Raw genomic sequence first — 22429 nt, forward strand, 5'->3', positions numbered from 1 at the left:
TAAGGTTTTGGTTATTATGATTGATGCATCAATATATTTTAAAATTTAATTTTAGTCTATGTTATTTTTTAGAAAAGTAAAAAACAGTGCAATAACTTAACATATATAGATTTGACATAATATTTAACCTAAATGATAAAGGTTTGATATTCTTCATAACACAATATTTTTTTATTCAATTAAATGATGAACCTAAGTATATATAGTTCTGATAAAAATTTAGATCCAACATTCTTGAATTTAGCTATACGCTAAATTTAAATAGATATTGATATGATAAGATGTTAGATCTATCGTCATTAGATTTAGCCATACGTTAAGTCCAAATAGACAGGGGTCTGGTGAGTTATCGGACTTTATATCTTAGGTTCGGCTACACACTAAGTTCAAATATATATGAGTCTGGTGAGCTGTTAAATCCAATATTATTGAGTTCAACCCCGTAATAAATCTAAATAGACGTGAGTTTGGTGCCTAATATTTTTTTTAATTATTTTATTAAATTAAATGATCTTATTGAACTTAATCAAATGAATGACTTATGTCTTAGACTTTTCTTGTTTTTTAAAAAAGTATTGGTGTTGCATAAACCTTTTTTCTTTTTTTTTGTATGTTAGGAAAATTTCTACACAACCCACAATGTAGAACAAACTTCAATATAGTAAAAAACTAAAAATAATAAAATAACAAAGGATAAAAAATAACATAATTCCTGAAATTTATCCAAAAAAACTTCTCAACAAATTCATTTTTAATCATAAACTACAACAACAAAAAGATTCCCTCATCAACAAACATATCAGAAACCTAAACCATGCATTATCTACTTGTTTATATAAGCTTTTTAAGTTATTTATAAATTATATCATGAGTAAATAAATAAAAGATGCTTTTATATGTTTATTTTGATTTTTTTCCCTCTTTGATGCGGTATGCTTGTTTGGATTTGTTGATTCAAAGGTGTTCAGACTTCGGATCATACTTCTTCTTTTTTTATCTTCGTCCTTGGTCTGTTAAGTTTTCTACTGCCTCATGTGAATAGATTTCTTTATTTGAATTGCTTATTTAAAAAAAATACAAAATCATTTGAATATTTGTAAAAATAATATTCTTATCTTATTCTTTTATTCTAGATATCATTTTTTAAATTATGTGTTATCGTGAATGTATTTGCTTCATGTATAGTACTAGGTACTCCTAGGATGTTGGATCGGGTTCCTTTACGTTTTCCTCTTATTCTCACTATCCATTTTTCTTGAATATCCAACAGGTTTAGGTAGTTTGATACAACAAAATTGAATATTCTTCTTTTGACTTGTATGCAATCTACTTTAGATAAGAATAATCTTTTGACCTCCGTGACGCTGCATACTGAGTTATTTTTTTATAATCTTATAAATAAATTTAAAGATGTTAAAATGTTAAGAATTTGATGTATAATGGTGAAACCTTTTTAAAATATTATGATAATGGCATACTGGATAGCATATTTTTATAAAAATATAGATATTAAAATATTGATAGACTAAATTGATTTAGGCCAGTCATATTTAACCTGCTATTTAATCTCGTAATAACCTTATGAAATTTAAATGAAAATAAATTAAAAAATTTATTTTTAATTAACTAAATATTCATGGCCTAAAATGAAAAAAAAAATCAATTAAAGAGAAGACTTAAAACAATAACTGAAGCAAACCTAGATTTGAGACTCGTGGTATGCTCCAACCCATACCGAATTGGTTCTAACATTTAAAAAAAAAAGATGCTAAATTCATTGAGCTCATTAGATCAATTAAGTTAGGTTAATTTAATAATATAATTAAAAAATTAGCAAAGAATAAAAAATAGAAAGACCTTAAATAACTTGAGTTATTTTTTAAATTAGTAAAAAATCCAAAAAAAAGCCAAAAAAAAATTTACGGATCCCAATCTCCAAAAACTAAAATTTTAAAGGGTGAAATAAAAAAAAACATGAACTTAAAATAAAAAGAAACATATGATTTTTTGCCTAGCGCTACGCTGCGGGCTGGATATTTTTGTTTAACATTTTGAAAAGTAGAGAAGCTGAAATGCTAGATAATATTTTAAAAAAAAAAATATTGAACAACTAATTTAATTTAATTAAAAAAATTATTTTAAAAAATATAAATCTAACAAAACACAACAAATAAAAAAAATAGGATAACTCGGGTAATTTTTAAAATCAGTGAAAAATCCTACATAAAAAAAAATGGATTATTGAACTCAATATCCAATCAAATCAAATGTTTAATAATGAAACTGAAAAATATGAGTTTTGAAATAAATAGATAAATAAATTCGGATAAATCTCCTAAACATGGGTCAAGTTTTCAAATTCGCAACCTCTTATATCCTAAACTAGGGGTCAATTAAGAAACTCAATTTAATGTTAAAAGATATAATTAAAATAATATATCAATTTAAAAAGCTTATCAAGGAAAAAAATAACATAAAAAATAAGGATAAAATCCTATATGTAAATATAATAAAGGATGAAATTGTAAAAATAAATCAATTTTAAAAACATCCTAAACAAAAAAACTAGAAAAAAATAGAGAATACGTTTGAAATTAAAAAAATAACAATAAAGGACTCAATTCTATAAATTAATTGAAATATTAAAAATAACAATTTAAAAAACAAAGACCAAACCCTAAGACCAAATATATTGAAGGGTAAATGTGAAATGTTACGAGGCTTGAAATGAAATTCGAGGAAAAGAGGGAAAAAAAAGTCAATCACTTCCAAATAAAAGTTCATATGGTAACACATATCATTCATAAAAGGTTTTAACTGCCATGAGAATCAAAAAACAACAAGAAACTCATTTTTCACCTTAATAAGCCTCTACACACAACATGAAGGTTCATTTGCTGGCGTATTTGTAGAACACATTACTATTTTTTTAATTAAATTATTAAATCACCCCGAGACGACATGATTATTGCCGAAAAAAATGTGAAATAACTAATATGCCCCTAAAGCTAAGCCTAATAAATTTTTACTTCGAGGGTAATAAAGTAATCATACTTTGCCAAGCGAAAGGAATTATCAAAAATGCCCCTGGTTTTTGCTTTTAAGGAAAACCAAGTAATTTAAATTTTTAAAAAATTACAAAAAAATCAAGATATCCCCAAACAATTCTAAAATGACAGATGATCCTTTGAGAAGATTTTTTTACCCTTCAAGAAGTAGGATATTGATAGTTATTTTCCCTTTATATAGTCCCTTATTATTGATCTCTAAACTAAATAATTCTTTATTTGTGTCTTTGCATTTCGAAAGTATTTTTTTTTTAATATTTTTTTATTGCTTTAAATGAATTTTATTTTTTTATGTTTTTAGATCATTTTGATATGTTGATATTAAAAATAAATTTTTCAAAATATATATATTATTTTCAAATATTTTCAAATGAAAAATACTTTAAAAAATAATTGTTACCGCACTACGAAAAAGGTTTTTACTAAATGGCAAATTCTTTTCTTCAGTTTCTCTCTCAGAGCTTGCCATCCATTGTGCCTTAAAATAATGAAAATAAAACTAGAATGTAATGAGTATTTGAAGAATAATATGCATGTGAAAAACTCACAACGAGAGTCCTAGGTTGCTAAAAATAATACAAAGAAAAAAATGAGTATTTGAAAATATAATTGCACTCACACTAAGAAAACCCTATAGTATACAACCCTACAGTAGTAACACTCCATTTACACAATCAAAGCACCCGTAGCAATCTTGTACCTCTATCAATTAGTTTTTAATTCATGCGGAGGAGGGTATGCATGAAAACTTAAAATATAAAGGGATCATTTGAAATATTATGAAAATAATAAATGGTTATATTAAAATCAAGAAATATCTTTAACCACAAAGTCAATTCTCTAAAGTCTTGGTGGTGAAATGTTATATTAAAATAAAGTAACACTACAAGTCTAATAAAATTCTTCCTCAAAGACTCATGCTTATAAAATTGCATAACTTTTAAAGGAGTTAATTAGAAATTTCAATATGATTAATTAATTTCTTTTTTTCAATTAAATAATTATAGGATTATTAGAGGTTCAATACTTGCGGAAGCCATTGCACCCAATCTGAATACTCCGGTCTAATAATTAATAATAAATTGTGGACTTAGGAGTGAAATAAGAATAAAATTATAAGGATTGAAAAAATAATATTGCCCTTTTATAAATAATTATGGTTAATAATGACTGGTGGGAAAACCGGACGTTTCATTTAATTTGAGTTATTTACGCTATTGTAATCATTTACTATTATATATAAGTCATCAAAAAAGAAGAAGATGAAACCCGAAATAGGAAGAAGAACCGAGCGAAGGGAGGTAGGGAGAAGGAAAAGAAAAGAGATGGATGACGGGGAAAATAAGTAGTTAAGATGAGATTACTGTTGTTAAGCGTGATTATTGTTGTTAAGTATGGTTTTGTATATATGTTAAGTTTGATATTTAAGGATTTGAAGATGATCAAGAATTGATTTAGAGGAAGTATGGCTGTTAGTAAGGATGTGAGAAGGGTTGATCTTTGAAGTTAATTTCGGTTAAGATTAAGTTGAGTTCTATGGTTTTCATGTTAAATTGATAGTGATGTGGGTATAATGGTAGAAACAATTGATTTGAGATGAGACTTTGTTTAATTGGTGTATTATGGTTAGAGATCTGAAGGAGTTTTAATAGTGAAAATAAAATAGGAAAAAATGGAAGAAATTGGAATAATCAGTTTTGAAATTCTGAAGAGACAGACCCATTTGCGAGGTTGAAGACGACAAAATTACAATTTGGTCCCTGGTTTGTAAAATTATGGTTTAGACCCTTGGTTATGAGAAATCATGATGTGGTCTCTGAATGTAAAAGATAGTTTGCAATTAGGCTCTAGCATGTAAGTCAGATTTATTGATGATTGATTACCTTGTTTGGGTGTGTGTTAGGGACCCCGAAAGATCCTATGCTTGGTGCTTGGATTTGGATATCGACGATCTGGTGGATGTGAGTAAATAATACGCTAATTTTTATGTTTAAAATTTGTGAATAAATATTACATTTTTTACTGAAATTAAATTATTATTTGAGATTATGTGTTTATAATGAAATTATTATTCGCTGAGTATTTTTTTTCTTTTTCTTTTTATCTTTGTTACATTCACTCATTAGGGTTGGCGACACTGTTCAATAAAAATTAGAAAAAAAATTGAAAATGAAATAAGAAAAAAAAAAAACTGGTGACAACCAAATTCCGTTTTTCAGAGTATAGTATGATTTGAAATGGAAATTCAATAGAAATTAGAAAGGCAAGAAAAACGAAATGATTAAAAAAAAAAGGTTGACGGATAAAATTACACTGCAAAGAAGAAAATCGCATGTTTTTTTTTCCACTCTTTCTAATCTTTATTTAATTTCTAATTTAAATAATATAGTGTTCTTAAACAAATCCTAAAACCCACTATGATTAGGAGCAAAGACTGACGAACGGAACTTAACCGTACGGCAATTAAAACTTATCAATTAGTTTTTCATACCAGATAATTAAATTTTGGGTAAAAGGTGCAAAATTACTATTTAATTTAGGATATGATCATCCTAAAAAATGTAAGGTAGTGATAAAAAATTTAAGATTTGTATAATAAATTTTAAATTTGAATTAGAATGCATATCTCTTCTAAAAACATGAAATAACTGAAAAGCATTACTTTTTTATCTAGACTTATAAAATATATTTTATGAAATGATGGGATTTTCTTGAATTCAAAAAAAAATTAGGATATAATGCTATATATATATATTTTATTCTTTAAGTGTTATAACGACAAGGTTATTAAAGCGATGGTAATAATCAAATAGTGGTGTAGACGAAGATAATGTTTTTTAAGTGTTTTAGTTTAAAAATAAATTTAAAATTGAATTTTTTAACAAAAAATTAAACTCACGGCTCTTTTCTATATGAAACAAAAAAGGCCTTACATGTGGGCTAGGCCTCTATTGATTGGTCCGAACACTTAGATCCATGCACTAGTTGGTTATTTTGTTTTTTTCTTTTTTCTTTTTATGTCTTTACTGCACCTTACAATTTATCCTATTGACTAACAAATAATTTGAAGTTTTCTTTTATTGAAATTTAATTTTTTTTTATGGAATCATTGCCTTTTATATTAGCAAGTGTTTTTTTTCACAACTATTGATAATTGTTTTTAGATTTTATTCAGTTATTTTTTTTATTAAATACCGTTTGATCTTTTGTTTTTTGTCATGAAATTTTATGGTATTATTTTTTATTATAATAGTCGGCGTTCTGTTTTTGTAGCCCTCTACAAGGGTCTTGGCTCCCGATAACCAGTTTATATATATATATATATATATATATATATATATATATATATATATCATTTTTCTATAAAATATTTTATCGAAGATAAATGCCCCTTAAATTTGATAAAAATATCTCCGTATGGCGGTGACCTTCGGCCTAGATGAGACCATATTCGCATCCAGCCTATGAGGATATTTCGTCAAATATCTGACATGCTAAAGGGTTCCAGGTGTCTAACTTTCGGCCTTTAAATCTACCAAAATAAAAATGGTAATGATAGTTGCCGTCTTAACTAATCACGTGCTCCAAGCGTGCTATGAAGTCGACCTAGAAACCACAAGCGACGATCATCCAAATTAAGCAATTATTGTTTTCATAAACATTTACATGTCTTTAAAAAATTTTAAAATTATTTTTAATATAATAATTTTAAAAATACACTGTTAAAAATAAAAATATTATATAAAGTTAAAATACACTGTTAAAAATAAAAATATTATTTTAATATATTTTTAAATAAAAATTACTTTAAAAAACCACACCATCATACAATCCATTATCACAGTTAATCAACGCTGCAAGGTTTTTCAACATTGGTTCCTATGTCATTTAAAATGTCATGAAGTTGAGAGTTATAATAATTTATGTGAATGTGCGTGCGTGAATGCGCATGTTTAGTATTTTAATTTTTAGATTAAAAATGCATTTATTTTTTAATTATTGAAGAATATATATATTTAAAAATATGTTAAAAGATGATTAAATCACATGTCAAACATAACATGCACAAAAAAAATTATTATAAGTATAAAATAAATATTCTATGTATTTTTTCGCATCTCATCTCTTAACATTAAACAAATATAGGAGCAAAAATTTCTTTTTTGGTCCACTTTACCGAATTCAAATCAATTACATCTTAGCATCTCGTATCCTACAATATCTTACCATCCATTTTCATCCCTGATGTCTTGTCTCTTTATTAAACACTATCTAGTTATCTAGTTATTTATTTATTTATTTATAACAATATTTTTCAAAATGGTTATCTAGTTATTTATTTATAACAATATTTTTCAAAATATAGTTTGTTATTTTTAATGACATGATCTCTTTTATAAAAATTTCATGATTAGTTATTCAACTATAAATACACGATCTGAGCATGTTATACAATCTTTTAATTTTTATTATATAGTATTTCACTTTATTATAAATATTCATTCGATCTATTGATTTTTTCATATACTTCATGTATTTACTAAACATAATCAATGTAAATAGGTAATTGTATTTTGCTAGCAATTACTTCATTCTTATACATAATTTAAAATCAATTTAATGTGATTAACTTGATAGTGCTGTTTTTATATGGTTTTGCTATCTTCGATTAATATTCTATCCACTACTAAAAAATTAATAAATACAAACAGAATTTATTTTGTCAGCCCTCGATATATACTGAGAGAATTATAATAAGAAAAAATTAAAATAAAACAAAAAAATAATTACATGTTATTTTTTACTGACTAAATAAATTTCATCGGTAAATTCATTGATAAACTGTGAATATTATTCATCATATCAACTAGGAATCAGTGACGGACTTTTCCATCTATATTTTCCAGAAAACTCTATAATTGTTCATTTTCCAATTACACTATTCATTGTTGTTCTTTACGGATAAAATCATTGACTAATTAAAAAGTTATTTGTGTTATTTGACAGTTTTATGAAAAAACTCAATTAATTTAAAATTTTTATTTAAATATTATTGACGGAATCACCAATAGATTAAAAAATCGTCAGTGATTGTTGGTGTATTCTAAAAACTTTTTATAAAATTAAAAATTTAAATTAAATATTATAGACAAAATTAAAGATGAAAAAATTAAAAAAAAATTAATATTTAATTATCCGTCAGTAATTTCATCGTTAACACGCCCCAATAAAAAGCTTGAATCCCTTTATTTCACAAAAAACAGACTCTTTTTTTTTTCTTCTTCTTCACTATATAAAAAAATATCAATATTTATTTCTTTCTCTTCTCTTCTATCATCATCCCCCTATTTTCTTCTCCATACTCAGGTATGTTTTTTTTTTTTATCCTCTTTTTTTTTAAAGTATATACTTTACGAATTTTTTTCTCTTCTTAACTTCATTTACAACTACATTGATGTAAGATTTTTTTCTTCTTTTTTTTTTTATTTTTTCTACATTGATGTAAGATTTTTTTTCTTTTTTCTTCTTCTTTTTTTCACTATATTTTTTTATTTTATTTTTAATTTTTTTTGTTCTTAATAATTGTATAAATGTTGTTGTGAGATTTTTCTTTTCATATGAGATCAATTTTTAGTTAATTTATTTATAGGATTTTTAATTTTTTAGCAATTGCAACTTCATTTATTTATTTGGGTTGATTTTCTTATTCTTTTTTCTAAGCATTTTGAGTATATATTATAGAGTGTTGATTTATGTTAATTTAATTCTTTTAAAATTTTATAAAATGAATTTTTTAAAATATTTTGAATAATTACTTACAGAATTACCGATGATATTTTTCAAGGGATATACCAATGAAATGAAACGGGTAATTTTTTTATGTGTCTATTCTGTCAGTAAATCTATCGGTAATTTTTTTATTACCAATAGATTTACTAACGGACAAACAATTACCGATAAAACATTCATCAATGAAGCATTTTCATCGATAATTTTGTTAGTAAATTAATTAACATCAAAATACATATTTCACACCAATAAAAAATTCTATAGTAAAACTATTAAATGTTATAGTTATCTTCAACTTGCTAATAGAAATAGGCTGTAGTTATTAAATTCTAACAAGATTAATTAATTACATTGAAAATCTGATGATTCATCAATCCAATCAATTAATTTTGTTTATGAAGACCAGAAATGCAAAACCCATTTGAACCCAATAAAGGTATTACCTTTCAAAAAATTTACTTGTGCTAATTTTGAAGAACATATTTTTTTATATTTTCCACAATTTTCTTTCACAAGTTTTTCATTTTCTTATAAATGAAAAAGAAAACTAAATGATGAATAATACAATATTCTTCTTTTATATACAAGAATTTTTATCAATATATAAGATTAACATTATTTTTTTTTATATTTTCATATTTGGTTAATAGATATATTTTTAATATTAAGGATAAAAATACTTTTTATTAGAGTTAATAAGTACTTTTTCATAAAAAGAAATAAAAGAAATATTTAATAATTATATTATCACAAAAATTAAAAAAATTAGAACTACTATTTTGATTTTTCATGAAAAATAGTTATAATTTTAATATCCTTTTTTTTTTAGTGAAAAATCTCTTTATTATTGGTAATAATATAACCATGACCGCCTCATGTGGAGTCCTTTACTCTTATCTTTAACATTGCCATTATCGTCAGTGACATTTCATTTCTCCTGTCTCATCACCACCGCTCAATTATAACTATTAATGAAAAATAATTATTTTACTTTCATAGAAAAATATTTTTTCTTAATACATTAAAAAAAGAGTTAAGCTAATCATTTTGCAAGAGAATGTTTTTTTTTTAAATCAAATTGTAGGTAAATGTTTGTTTTGCAAAAACGAACACATTTTTTGTAATGTGGTTGTAATTTTTTATCTGAAAATATATTATAATAATATTTTTTATTATTAAAAATATTATTTTTGATATTAATATATTAAAATTATTTGATTGTAATTTTTTTATCTGAAAATATATCAAAATAATATTTTTTATTATTAAAAAAAATATTTTTGATATTAATGTATTAAAATGATATGAACATAGTAAAAAATGAACATAATAAAAAAAATTTAATTCTAAAAAAATTAATGATTTTTAAAATACAAAAATAAATAGGATATAAAAGCATGTGAGGTTAAGTAAATAGCCGGGAGTTATTTACATGAGACCGAAGTATGGGCTACATGCTGTAAATAATATAGTAGAAATAAATAAATGAAAGATATTTTATCTATAAAAATAATGAATAAAAAAATCCCAATATAATTAACAACATTGACTGAAATTAATTAAAAAATAGACCATGTTGGTTGAAATTCATAAAAAAATAAACTATTTTTTAACACTAACTAATAAAATATACACAGCACAGATACCATTATCAACAGCTATGGCTTTTAAAGGAAAAAACCGCATTACAAGGACAAAAGTAGAATTAGCCATTTTAAGTAGTGAACAAGCCCGAAAACAAATAAGGAAATTGAAGCCATCATATGCGTCCACGTGCCAGTCATTTATAGTCTTCTCAACCCGGAATCACCAACTCACCCAACTCGATTCGTCACTGTTTCTGCTCAAATCTATAAGAATCCCCAATCGTCTCTTCATTTTCTCTCTGACTTAGCTACACTGCTTCATTTTCTTCTTGTGAAACAGAACGCAGAGATCACTCCTTGGTGGATCGGTCATGGTGAGAGGGAAGGTGCAGTTACAACGAATCGAAGACAAAAGCAGCCGACAAGTGTGTTTCTCAAAGAGAAAGAGAGGTTTATTAAAGAAAGCTAAAGAACTATCGGTTCTGTGTGATGTTGAGATGGCGGTCATCATCTTCTCCTCCACTGGCAAGCTCTTCGAGTTTTGCAGTGGCAACAGGCACGTCCTTAATTCTGTCTCTTTATACTTTCCATTTTTAGCTTGCCTTAAATTTTATTTTTTCTTCGTTTTGGATTTGATCGTGGTCATATGGAAGATATTTTTGCTAGAGATATGCTTTGAATTTCATGGTATTATATATTTGCTTGGCTGTTGGAAACTCACACTCAGAGACAAAAACCCTTTTCAAATCATCTAACTGTCACTGTAGAGGGAGCGAGATTCACTTGGTATATCCTTGTTCATTGGAAAGATCAACAGGATCTCCTCCTGGAAATGTTTGTCCACTTATGTGGGCCTTGGTCACTTTCCTGACTTTGATATGCATACCACCAGTTTTGCCATGATTTGCATATGCTCGTGCTGTTGTGCTGTGTTGTGTGTGTTGGGGTCATCAGTCACGTCTAGGCCTAGGTTTATTATTTATTATTTGATTTCAGGAATTACTGTCTAGAAGGAGACAAGATAGGTTACGAGGATGATATGGATTATAAATGCAAGATCCATGGGGTAGCAAATTACACGAAGGAATTCTGATTTAGCAACCCACCTCGTATTTTCTGTGTGTTCCTCTAAATTTAAGGATATTATGTTTTGTATAAAAAGTTTGAGAAACATAAATGAATATATAAATATAAATATGTTTTTATAGTGAAATATTCTTGTTATCTCAAGATAGAAATGATTATTTGTTATGTATTAACTCTTCTATTCCAAGAAATAATGCCATGCTAACAAAAGGAACATAAATATATAGATGAAAAATTAGTGTTGCATAAATAATTTTTCCAATAGTTAAACCAATATCCAAATTCACCACACACTAGTTTTTCTCGCTATATAAAAAAGCCCCATCACAAATGTTTTTTAGAAAGTTCATCGGTTTCAGTAAAATTTCCTAGAACACCACAATGTCTAGAATTAAGCAAAATTATGGCGCAAGGATTTAGGAAAGCAAATTTCCTCTCTAACATAACCTCGCTTAGAAGAACGTAATTGATCGAGAGCAACTTGCTTGACTTTTTACAACACTGCAATGGTGCTCCGTGCAGCTCACGAGCACTTGACACTTGATGCAGGACTCTTTTAATAAGAAAGTAAAGCTCACTTCCATAATTAGTTTAAGCTTTTGGTGCGCACACACTCACATAAATTAAACATTGATCCCATCATACTTAATTGTGACGAGGAGTTAACACTTAAATGATTGGTTGAAGCGAGTTGTAAGGTTAGCCAATCCATTTGTTAGGGAGGATTGGGTTATTAATAACTCACCTAAAGGAGGTTTGTATTCTATTATGTATTAAAATCTCGTTTTAATTCAGGGCTTTAAGTCCCATTTACACCCACAAGGAAAAAAAAAAAAAAAAGAGTTATGTCTACTTGAATGTTTGTTTTAAACTCAAAACTTAAAATTATATTTGTATTTTTTTTAAATAAAAAGTTTTAACGCCAAAAGTTTTTTAGTTATATCCCTCATATATCCTCGTAGATTCTAATCGTATCTCTTAAATATCCTATGATATATTTTATTTAATTAAAATTAAATTTATATATTTCTTATTATTTTTAGCTACATCGCGGCCACATATCTAATTTGATTATATTTATATTCAACATATATTTTTTATATATACAATGGTTTTTTTTTTATGGTAAGTATTCATGTCTCTTAACTTCTTATTGATTGAATTGTATTATTGCTAGTTTGATGTAGACTTATATTTGAAAATTGAAATGCTTCCTAGTTGAAAACTATTTCAAAAACTGATAAATGAATCAAATTTCATTTCATCCAAAATTATTCTATAAAACTTATGACTAAGCATAATCACATATTATTTAAACAGCGAGCCATACTCATAATTCAATCTACCTGAATTATATTGTTCAATTCCCTAAGAGTTTGGAAGAGTTTTTGTTTTTGTTTCATTTGAATGCAAAATCCTGTTGTAGTAACTTCTAAAAACACCTATTCTCTTCTTCCCACTTTTTCCTCTTAGCTTTTACACTTGTCAATTTTTTAGTAGAATCTACTCGAAAATTGCTGATGTATACATAAAATGGACATATGACACTAAAATGTGGGGCCTTTGTGTTGGACATCTTATTCACATCCTAATTCCGGAAATTACAGAAACAATGAACAAATCAACGTTTGTGCTTATTGATGTTTTATTTATTAGGATGTTTATACCTGTTTTTTCTTTCTATTAAAAGATCTATTCCACTATTGTTTTCCTATTTGAATGCTTGCATCCATGTTGTTTTCAATCAAAAGGTTTTTTTTATTTCTATTTTAACGGCATGTAAACTTTTAACTCTATCTTTTTATTTTCCTTTCTTTTTTATAATTATCTTGAAAATTTAACACATCTCATAAGAGGCAAATTTTCCTTCCAATTTTAACACAATAAAATTGTGTTATTTGTGGGATCAATTATGTGTTCAATTTTCAATGAGAGTCAAAATCCCCGTAAATTGTATTGAATTTTCAAAATAACATAAAAAAGTACAAAAAAATTAAATCTACTTTTTTTTTGTTTTGAACTTGGAATGTGACATGATGATAACAGTTTAAAGACAGATGGTGGTAGAGCGAAGTACACATGAGTCTGAATCATCTAGGATAGTGCAAAGTCGTGCGTTGATTGCTGGCTTTATGATGCTTCAAGTAGTTGAGACTCAATATAGCGCCACATCGCCTCATGGGCACTTGGCAGTAGATAGTGTAGTAGCCATTTAGGCTCCTAGCCTCTTGCCCCTTCGCTTGGCGGCTAAGCTCTTTGTCCCTTTCTATACCATATAATGTGGGATTGTAGGATTCTTCATTCAAATATTGTGCAAAGAAATAAAGTTGTACCTTCACCAATAACTTTATAAGTTCTTACTGTAAATATCAAGCTTTTGATTCCAAAATTTGGTTGGTCGATGCTTGAACTTGCTCTGGTGATAGCAGTAATGGGTGATAACCTACTGATAATTTGCAAAAATGATGTCTAAATAGATTGCAAAACTTTTTAAAAGGCTTTAGAAGCATTGCAAAACTTTTATTTATTATAAACTCTTGAAACTATGCTTTTGAAATCAAAGCTTCCATTTCAATGAAAAATAAATTCTTTTAAAATAAAATCCTACTATAAATAAAGTAAGTTTGCTAAATATATATTTGATATTATGATAGTTTTTACCGGAAAAAACAAGTTTAATTAGAGAAACCGCAAATTATAATTTTTTCCAACCAAAATTTTTACAATATGCATGATTAAAAATATATTTAAGTAATGAAAACTAAATAACTTTGAAACCGTGGTGAGTCCAAAAACATCTAAATGCTAAATGGAGCATAAACATTTTATACTCTAACTTGATAGGATCTTAATGGTCTAAAATCAGTGACTAGAGTCAATGATGTTAACGGTTCGTAGTTATGGAATAAGAGAGCATTACTACCATGAACTGAATTGGCCTCCATTGAGGCGACTCTGATCTCCTCTTTATATTCTTTAATTAATCAAGTGGTTTATGTTAACTGGCATTAAAGCGAATAACTTCAATATAATTTAAATAATTGCTAAAATTTGCCTTTGTTTAATTCTAAGAAGTAAAATTTTATGAATATCGAATTCTCATGATGGTATGAAAACATTACATGATCGTGAATTACTATTATCCTAAATTCGGCGGTAGAATTTGGTATCATTATGGTTTATTTTTTAAAAAACAAGTTTTGTTGAACTGCTATATTTATTATTTCTTATGAATGATTTTATAAACCGAATCAAATATTTAAAAATGGCATTTAGTGCTCTGTTTTCTATTCATAGATTGTAATGTCAACACTACCACCATGAAAATCAACACAACGCCACCTATTATCATAAACTGCAACTATCCCATCACCATCGTTCCCCCAAACACTTCCAAGACACTGTTGTCACCATTAATGTTATCCTAGTTACAATTTCGGATCATTGCTCTGAATCGAATGTTCACCGATTCAACCATCAGGTTGTTTTTTATTCAATATTGTGAATTTTATCAGTTTTAAAAATGATCTGATTCAGGTCCCTGTCACCAGTTATTTAGCTTAGCTAGTCAAATAAATCCAATTTTGATAACACTAACTCCCAGAGCTATAGCATACACTTTATTGAAAACGAAATCACACAACTATAACCAAACCAGTCAATTTGTTTTGCTATAGCCATCAAAATCGTTATCAGCACCATCACTTATACCATCATGATATTGTCGTTGTCACCACAACCATACCATTATCATAACAACATGCATTTTAATTATTTTTTTCTTAAAATATTTTCCACAATGTTTGTTTCTAAGGAAAAAAGTAATTTTTTTAAATAAAAATAAAAGAGAATAAACCATTTTCTTATATGTATATGTACAAATTAATTAAAGGAAGGCTTTTATAGAAAATCTTAAATTACACTTCAAATCTCATTTATAAATGAGAATTAAAAAAAAAAGAGTATGGTAGGTCATTAACTATTAGTATGACAAAAGTACTTCTTAAGTTGTATTATATGAGTGATTATTAAGAGCACAAAAAGAATATAGAAGGAAGTTTAAGCTTTTTAGTGGAGGTGAATGTCAAGTTTATTAATGGATGCATTTATTAAGCTTTTTGGTGGAGGTGAATGTATAGAGGTTTATTATCAAAATTCAAGGTAAAAAAAGAGAGCAAACATATTAATATGTAGAAGTAGAGATTAAGGTCATGTTTGTGCATGTAGTAAAATTACAATTGAAACTTTAATTGTAATGAAAAAAATGCTATTTTTATGTGGTATCCCAAAAACAAAGAATACATAAATAGAGTAAGTTATTTTTAAATTCATGTAACTTACTAGTAGATTTGATTTTTATTTAGTTAAGTTGAGTTTTTTTCTAAAATTGTGTTATGACTCAAAAAATTTGTTAGGCTTGATAGGTATCCTGAAAACAAAGAAAATAAATATCACCAACTCTTTTATTTAGTATTTCATAGGAATAGAATAAATGATACACAGATACAAATAGTAGAAAATATATATTTTCTAGATTTTATATTTTATTTTCTTACTCTTATATTAACAGAAATAAAAGATGCCTCTAAATACTTTAATATTATCCAATAAAATTGTTTTTACATCAATTCAAAGTCTAAAAAAATTCGTTGAGTGTCTCATGCTTATATCATAATAGATCTGAACGCTTACTCTGATCAATTTTTAGATTATAATTACTCAAGTAAATAACTAACAAAACTAGATAGAACAAAACTACAACTATAACACAAGGCACTTGTTTTCTCGATTTTCTACTGGTTTGAGTCATTCCAAAAACAAAATATAGAGAAGTTAAGTTATGAGTTTATTGAATTGTTATTTAGGATTTAAAAGCATGTTTGACTTTTCTGCCAATTCATGAACGTAGGTTACAAATTAGGAGATAGTAAAAAAATGGTTCTCTATGAGAGGGGGATTAAGCAATGGTATTTTTTCCGAGGTTGGAAATTAGAGTTCTCGGTAAGGAAAGGAATTGAAGAAACATGAAAGAAGATTTCCTAACAGAGCAGCAGCCAGTCGAAGTTATGGTTTTTGAGGAGGCCCAAGGCTTTATTCAACCTAGGATCAAAGTTGTCGCGGAATGGTGAATTGACCTGGTCAACTAATTGGAGTCCACCACTGTTGAAAACCTAACTTGTGAGTGGGTCCTCCACTGACCATGGGGTTCAGGATTGACAGAAGCTCCAAATATCTCATTTACTGACTTTCGTATGAACATGTCAAATCAGGTCTGAAAAGTAATCCAATAGGAGAGGGATGTAAGAAGAGAGCAATGAGATTTTCAGTAGTGACATAACAGTATGGAGAGAAAAATAGTACTCTATCCGTCCCAATAGTGATTGTCTAACTTTCTTATTTTTGATTGTGAAACCCATTGTGCTTGTCTTAACTTTTTTTTATTTTTGTTTGTCAAAATATCAAGTCATATATTTTCGTATAATATCTCTAATCTTGTAAGAGACCTGCAATTAAAACAAAGGTATTTAAAAAAATTGCGAATAAATAACAATGATATAATATATCAGTTAATGATTTTATCTCTCTAGAACCGACGGAAAGAATAATAAATTACACTAAACATGAACAAACAAAATTGGAACAAAATAGTGGCGAGTTAAGGTTTATGGAAAACCCTTAATTTTATATATATATATAGTTGAAATGATCAAAAGATATTCTCAAGATTATAATTATCGCTTCTTTAGAGTAAGGATCTTGCAACTTGGTTCAAAAGTGATGGCAACTGCTCAGCCACTTGGAATGTGTTTCTCTACGTGTGTTTTTTGGACGGCGTTGGAGACGCATAAACAAACGAAAGAATTTGGATTTGCGTTCTACAAAAGGTTTACAGTTAGCTATGGTTAGAGAATTAGGAATTTTAGTAGTGAATTTGAGTTGGGGTTTGATTCATGAAATTAGGATTGATTAGGTATTATGTTTGGGTGGAGTTCAGAATTTTTTATTTCTGAAGTAATCCGAGCTTATTGTAGCAAAAAGAAATAGTAAGAGAGGAGCAAGTAGAATAAAGTTCTTTAGAGAAAATAGAAGAGGAAGAAATAAGAACTCCTCGAAACTTGTATTCCCCATTAGCCTTGCTAAGGAAAATCACTTGCCAAGTGCATCTGCTACAAACACTAAACTCTCTTCTTTTATACTTCAATGATGAATTCATCAACATAAGAACTTCACATGACATAGGGCTTGTTAAGCTTCTTCTAGAGTTCAGATTCTGCCATACTTGACCATTCTAAATTAACCAGATAGTTCATCATTGAAAAGGTTGTGTATGCTTATTAACTGGCACTACAAATCTAGCTTGAAATTCACCACACTGCATTGTTAATAGTTTATTGAAATCAACTAGCATAATAACAGGCGATTCAATCATTAAGGCTTTAATCTCTCCAAAGGCTTTCTAAGCTGAATATTTATTCAAGCATGTAGTAATAGAACTCATAATGAAAATTTCTTATTACAGAGACTTCTTTTAGAAACAATAGTTATGCTATCTCAGAAACAAGCATGGCACAGAGATGTTTTGATGGTGATTTTGTTGATTGCAAAGCTATCTACACCAATGTTCAAAGCAAATACTCATAGTCACAAATACTCGATTCTCTCTGTTTTTTCTATCTTCTTTCTCGCAATTCTTCTCATTTTAGAACTACAACATATTCTCAAACACATAGTGCATTCAAATTACCTACTATAATTCCAAAATAATCGAAAGAAGAGAAATGAGAACAGCAGAGAAGCATTCTCATTATCTTCCTTTTTCCTTCAATCTTCTTTTTCCTTTTCTATATTTCTAAATCGAATAATACTATCAATAGAAATACAATAGTTACATACTGTTGATAAAAGCGTAGTTAATTATTGCAATACACAAAAAAAAGAAGGAAAAGAACCCGTTTGAACTCACCTCGGCCATAAATAATAAAAGCATAGTTACCTATTGCAAAGTTTCTGTGGAGAACCTAAGCTATCATGTATAGTTGGAGAAAATTCATATAGTTTCATCTCAGTAATAGCTGTTATCTTTTGGTGTTAGAATAAATATAATAAACTCTTAAGAGTAAGGGCCAAAAAACTTAATTTTTGCTTGGCATATTGTTCTTCCTAATGATCTTACTTGACAGGTAAATCCTAACAAGATAGCTGAGTGTCATAAATCTATCTTCTAACTTTTGACTATCATGATTATTATTGCACCCTAATACTACTAGCCTTTTTATCTTCTTTTTTTCAAGTTCAAATAAAAATCTATCAACGAAAGAGAAAATGAAGAAAATACAGAGGACGGGGTATCCTCCAAAAAAGGAAATTCCTTCATGATTTTCATCATGATAAATCCTCAAGTCACACTAGCAAAAATCAAAATCATGTCCCACATCGCATACTTTCAATGTTTCATTTCTTCATTTTGTCCAAAACCCTTGGAACTGACAATATATCCTCTATTTAAGATCAGTCATGCCTCTTGACTAAAAAGCAAAGAATGTTCAGCATGTGTCCCACTACTGTATGACAGCAGGAGGCTAGAAACTGTCTCTCCCTAAAACTACATATGACATGTACATTAATGTTCGATGATACAAGGCCTTCCGTAGAAGAGTTGGTTATTATTGACCTTTCATGTTGGCTACCAGTCTAAATGAAAGCCTTAACCTTAGAATGCTTTCAAGATACAAAAAGAAAATAAGTGAATACAATCAGCATAAATGAAAAATGACAACCACAACACACACTAACAAGGGCTCATAGAAGTGAACCTTACAACCATTATCCACTGTAAATTTTAGAAGATGGAAGAAATGGGAAAATACCTGTCATATGGATTGTCAGGGATTTTTATGCTGGCTAAAGTTCACTTGTAGCTTCAATTCTGATCATAGCAAAACAGATCCAAGTTAATTAGCAAAACGACCTCAAATATATTTGCAAATTGAAATGAATTACCGAGTTGCAATTTTGATTGTTCATCTACTTTCATTGTTCTAGAATTATATAAAAGAATTTCACGGAAATTGAAGTTAGGACTTTATATAGCATCCATGAGTGATACAATATGATGCAGTTTTTGGAGTATTCATTATTATACTTACGTTTTATTGATTCTCTGTTGGTATTTGCTTCAAAATACTTGTAGGTTCCTTGCATGCTTTATCAGTTGTACTATGTTCCTTTATGCCCAGTTTGAGGATTTCTGAGTTGCGCAATGTTCCTTTGTGTACAGTTTGAGAAATATCCTTGAGCGCTATGACACACATAAAACTAAAAGTCAAGAAATAGCAATCTGCAAGAACGTTGATAAAACCAAGGTTAGTCGATTATTCATCATTTTGCCAAAACTTGTTATTGCATTCAATATTTGAGCATAGCACTAGAAATCTCTAAATTTCCAAAAGATACAGATTTTCGATTATTCCATTTTCCTATCTTTTAGGCAAAAATGCGTGAGATCCAACTCCGGAGGAAAGAGTCACTTAAAAACTACTTCGACTCTGTTTTCAAAACCTATTAGTAAAAGGGAACTTTTTGAGAGAGGGAGAGAGACTTTGTGGAATCCTTATAAGCAGCCACCCAGAATATGGCAGCTTTTGCTGGGAAACAACACTGGAATGCAGTTGCTGAATATAGGGGTACACGGTGCATATGATGCTCTTTGCTTCTTCAGGCTACCCGTATTAATGTCTTAAAATGTTTTCTATCATGTATGTGCACTTTTACGTGGATGCCTATGACACAAATATGCATGTTACTTCAGGGATCAGTGCACTGCTCCTGGAGGAAGGATGTGTTTTTCTAGGAGGATCATGTTGTTAGGGGGGGGGGGGGGGGGCAAAAAAAGGGGGGGAAGTGAGGGATTTGAGCCCGTGGCTGGGGGGGTGTGGGGGGGGGGGGGGGGGGACAGAAAAAGAAAGTGTGAAATGTGAAGGCACTGCTGTACAGGATAGACTAATGACCAGATTTATAGTCATAGGGCAGTGCAATGATTGTTCAAGATTATTGGCTTTGCTAAAGTAACCATAGATTAATAGGCTCGAACATTAACTTCCAAATTAATCAGGTTCAAGAGGTTTTTAGTCTTTTATTTTCGTGTTTATATAATTGTTTTTTGTGGGATAAGTTTTCTTTATTTCAATGATCCAGCATTTGAGTTACCAAACTTGGTTAAACTACCTCATGATAGAAGCCATCATGAGGTAGTTCAACCAAGTCCAACCAAATTTTCCATAAAGTTACTTCGATCGACAAAGCTAAATACAGCAATTTGATGAAGATTTTATTTCCCCTTTTTTTTTTTTTTTTGCCTTTTATAATTCTAGATCCTCTCGATGAAATCAATATTGCCTAGCTTTCATTTTGTTTACCTTTTGGAAATTCAGCAGAATCATCACGCGGAATACATGGGTCCCAGCTATATGGATGCTAACCCACTCCAAATGGTCCAAAGGTATCATCAATCTTCAGATTCATGTCATACGCTTAATGGAAATTGACATGTTGCATTCCACTGGACCTATCACTAGCATGTATTTGCTCTTTTTTGCAGGTACTTTGAAGGGAAGAACATAGAACAGCTAAATATAACTCAACTCATTCAGCTAGAAAGAGAACTGGACTCCACACTAGTTTACACCAGAGGAAGAAAGGTCAGTTGTCCAATTCAAACCCATGATCAACAGAACAGCCTTGTTTGTTGGTTGTGAGAGCTTGAAACTCTTCATTGCTGCAATTAGCTAATACCATGTTCCATCTATTTAGCACACTTAACCACTCCTAAACAAAATGTGAGTGACTTAGCAATCGAAATACTGAAACATTTGAATAATGGTGATATGTAGACAGAAGCAATGATGAAGTCCGTAACAGCCCTCCATCAGAAGGTATGCCATTCTCTCTCTCTTTCAAATAAATTGGGCATATTTATTGAAGATATTTATTGAAGCCTTGTGGATCTGGATTAAGTGTTGTAAGTTCACAAGTACTTTCGTTTTATTTATGCGCGCACCAATAGTTAAGTTTGTTTTCTTAAGTGACTGCATGCAAGTGTCATGAATTGTTATGTGCAAATGAAGAAAGTTTATCTGATGAACATTAAGAAAGAATCGGAACTGTCCAAGCCTGTCCCTACCATTCGTAAAGAACAAAGGTAGGAATCAAAATATGAAATCTACCACTGCCACGCATACATGTACCAGTCATTTCTGTAAATTGTGGCAAGAGATTCCAGCATACACTAACAATAAAAATGATGGGAACGAAAACGATACCATGATTGAAAGCGAAGCGCTGTTTAGTATTGATGGGACACGGAAATACTTTTATGTGACTCCTAGATCCATAAGCTGAGGTGGATTTAATCTAACATAATCAGAATTAGACTTACTTGCCCCTAGAGGCTTACGCAGTTGCAAGAGGGGGTGCTTGATGGCTTCTAAACCAGATAAGCCATTCTCCACTGTACGGCTGCCTCCTCCTAGAAGCAATATTAGTTACACGATGAGCACTTAAAATGCATGGAAGAGAATGGTGCCTTTATTGAACTGCTGCCTGTGTTGTAAGGCTCTCATATAGTCACATTCTATCCGTACGGGTTCGTCAAAAGATGGGACAAATCATTTAAGTTTGTAGCGTTAAATAATTGCATGGTAGGTGTTTTGTCAGGAGCATATCCACAGCCTGATATGGCATGTAACAAAATTCATTTGCATAGGAATACTAGGTAGAATGTGTTCTGTTTCAGTATGCTGTTTTTGTGGAAGTGAACATTTTCTAGAAGATGTGAGAGGCAGAGGAATGGGGTTGAGGAGGCAGGTAGAGACAGTTGCTGTAGGGAAAACAGATGGGGGG

General features: G+C 29.0%; 1 protein-coding gene and 1 long non-coding RNA gene across 6 annotated transcripts in view; one reads left to right on the forward strand and one right to left on the reverse strand.

Annotated features, from left to right (window-relative positions):
• Positions 1–10675: 10675 nt before the first annotated feature.
• Positions 10676–22429, forward strand: part of LOC105108379 (truncated transcription factor CAULIFLOWER A-like) — a 12596-nt gene continuing 842 nt past the window's right edge. The window contains exons 1-5 of one of the 2 annotated variants that reach the window (XM_011002673.1): positions 10676–11000; positions 19809–19893; positions 20965–21029; positions 21129–21228; positions 21421–21462. In XM_011002673.1, coding sequence (XP_011000975.1) covers positions 10816–11000; positions 19809–19893; positions 20965–21029; positions 21129–21228; positions 21421–21462 — 477 coding nt within the window. In that variant the 5' untranslated portion in view covers positions 10676–10815. Of the gene's footprint in view, positions 11001–19808; positions 19894–20961; positions 21030–21128; positions 21229–21420; positions 21463–22429 lie in introns of both variants that reach the window. The other variant, XM_011002671.1, reaches the window with a different exon arrangement.
• The window catches only part of LOC105108378 (uncharacterized), a 4790-nt gene continuing 673 nt past the window's right edge, over positions 18313–22429 (reverse strand). Inside the window, exons 2-4 of one of the 4 annotated variants that reach the window (XR_839057.1) lie at positions 21850–22055; positions 19678–19829; positions 18313–19457 (exon numbers count right to left, since the gene is read on the reverse strand). This is a non-coding gene — a long non-coding RNA (uncharacterized LOC105108378). Of the gene's footprint in view, positions 19458–19677; positions 19869–21849; positions 22056–22429 lie in introns of all 4 variants that reach the window. The other 3 variants (XR_839054.1, XR_839056.1, XR_839055.1) reach the window with 3 other exon arrangements.

This window comes from Populus euphratica, unplaced genomic scaffold (assembly GCF_000495115.2).
Source record: "Populus euphratica unplaced genomic scaffold, PopEup_1.0 scaffold191.1, whole genome shotgun sequence".
Classification (NCBI taxonomy): Eukaryota; Viridiplantae; Streptophyta; class Magnoliopsida; order Malpighiales; family Salicaceae; genus Populus; species Populus euphratica.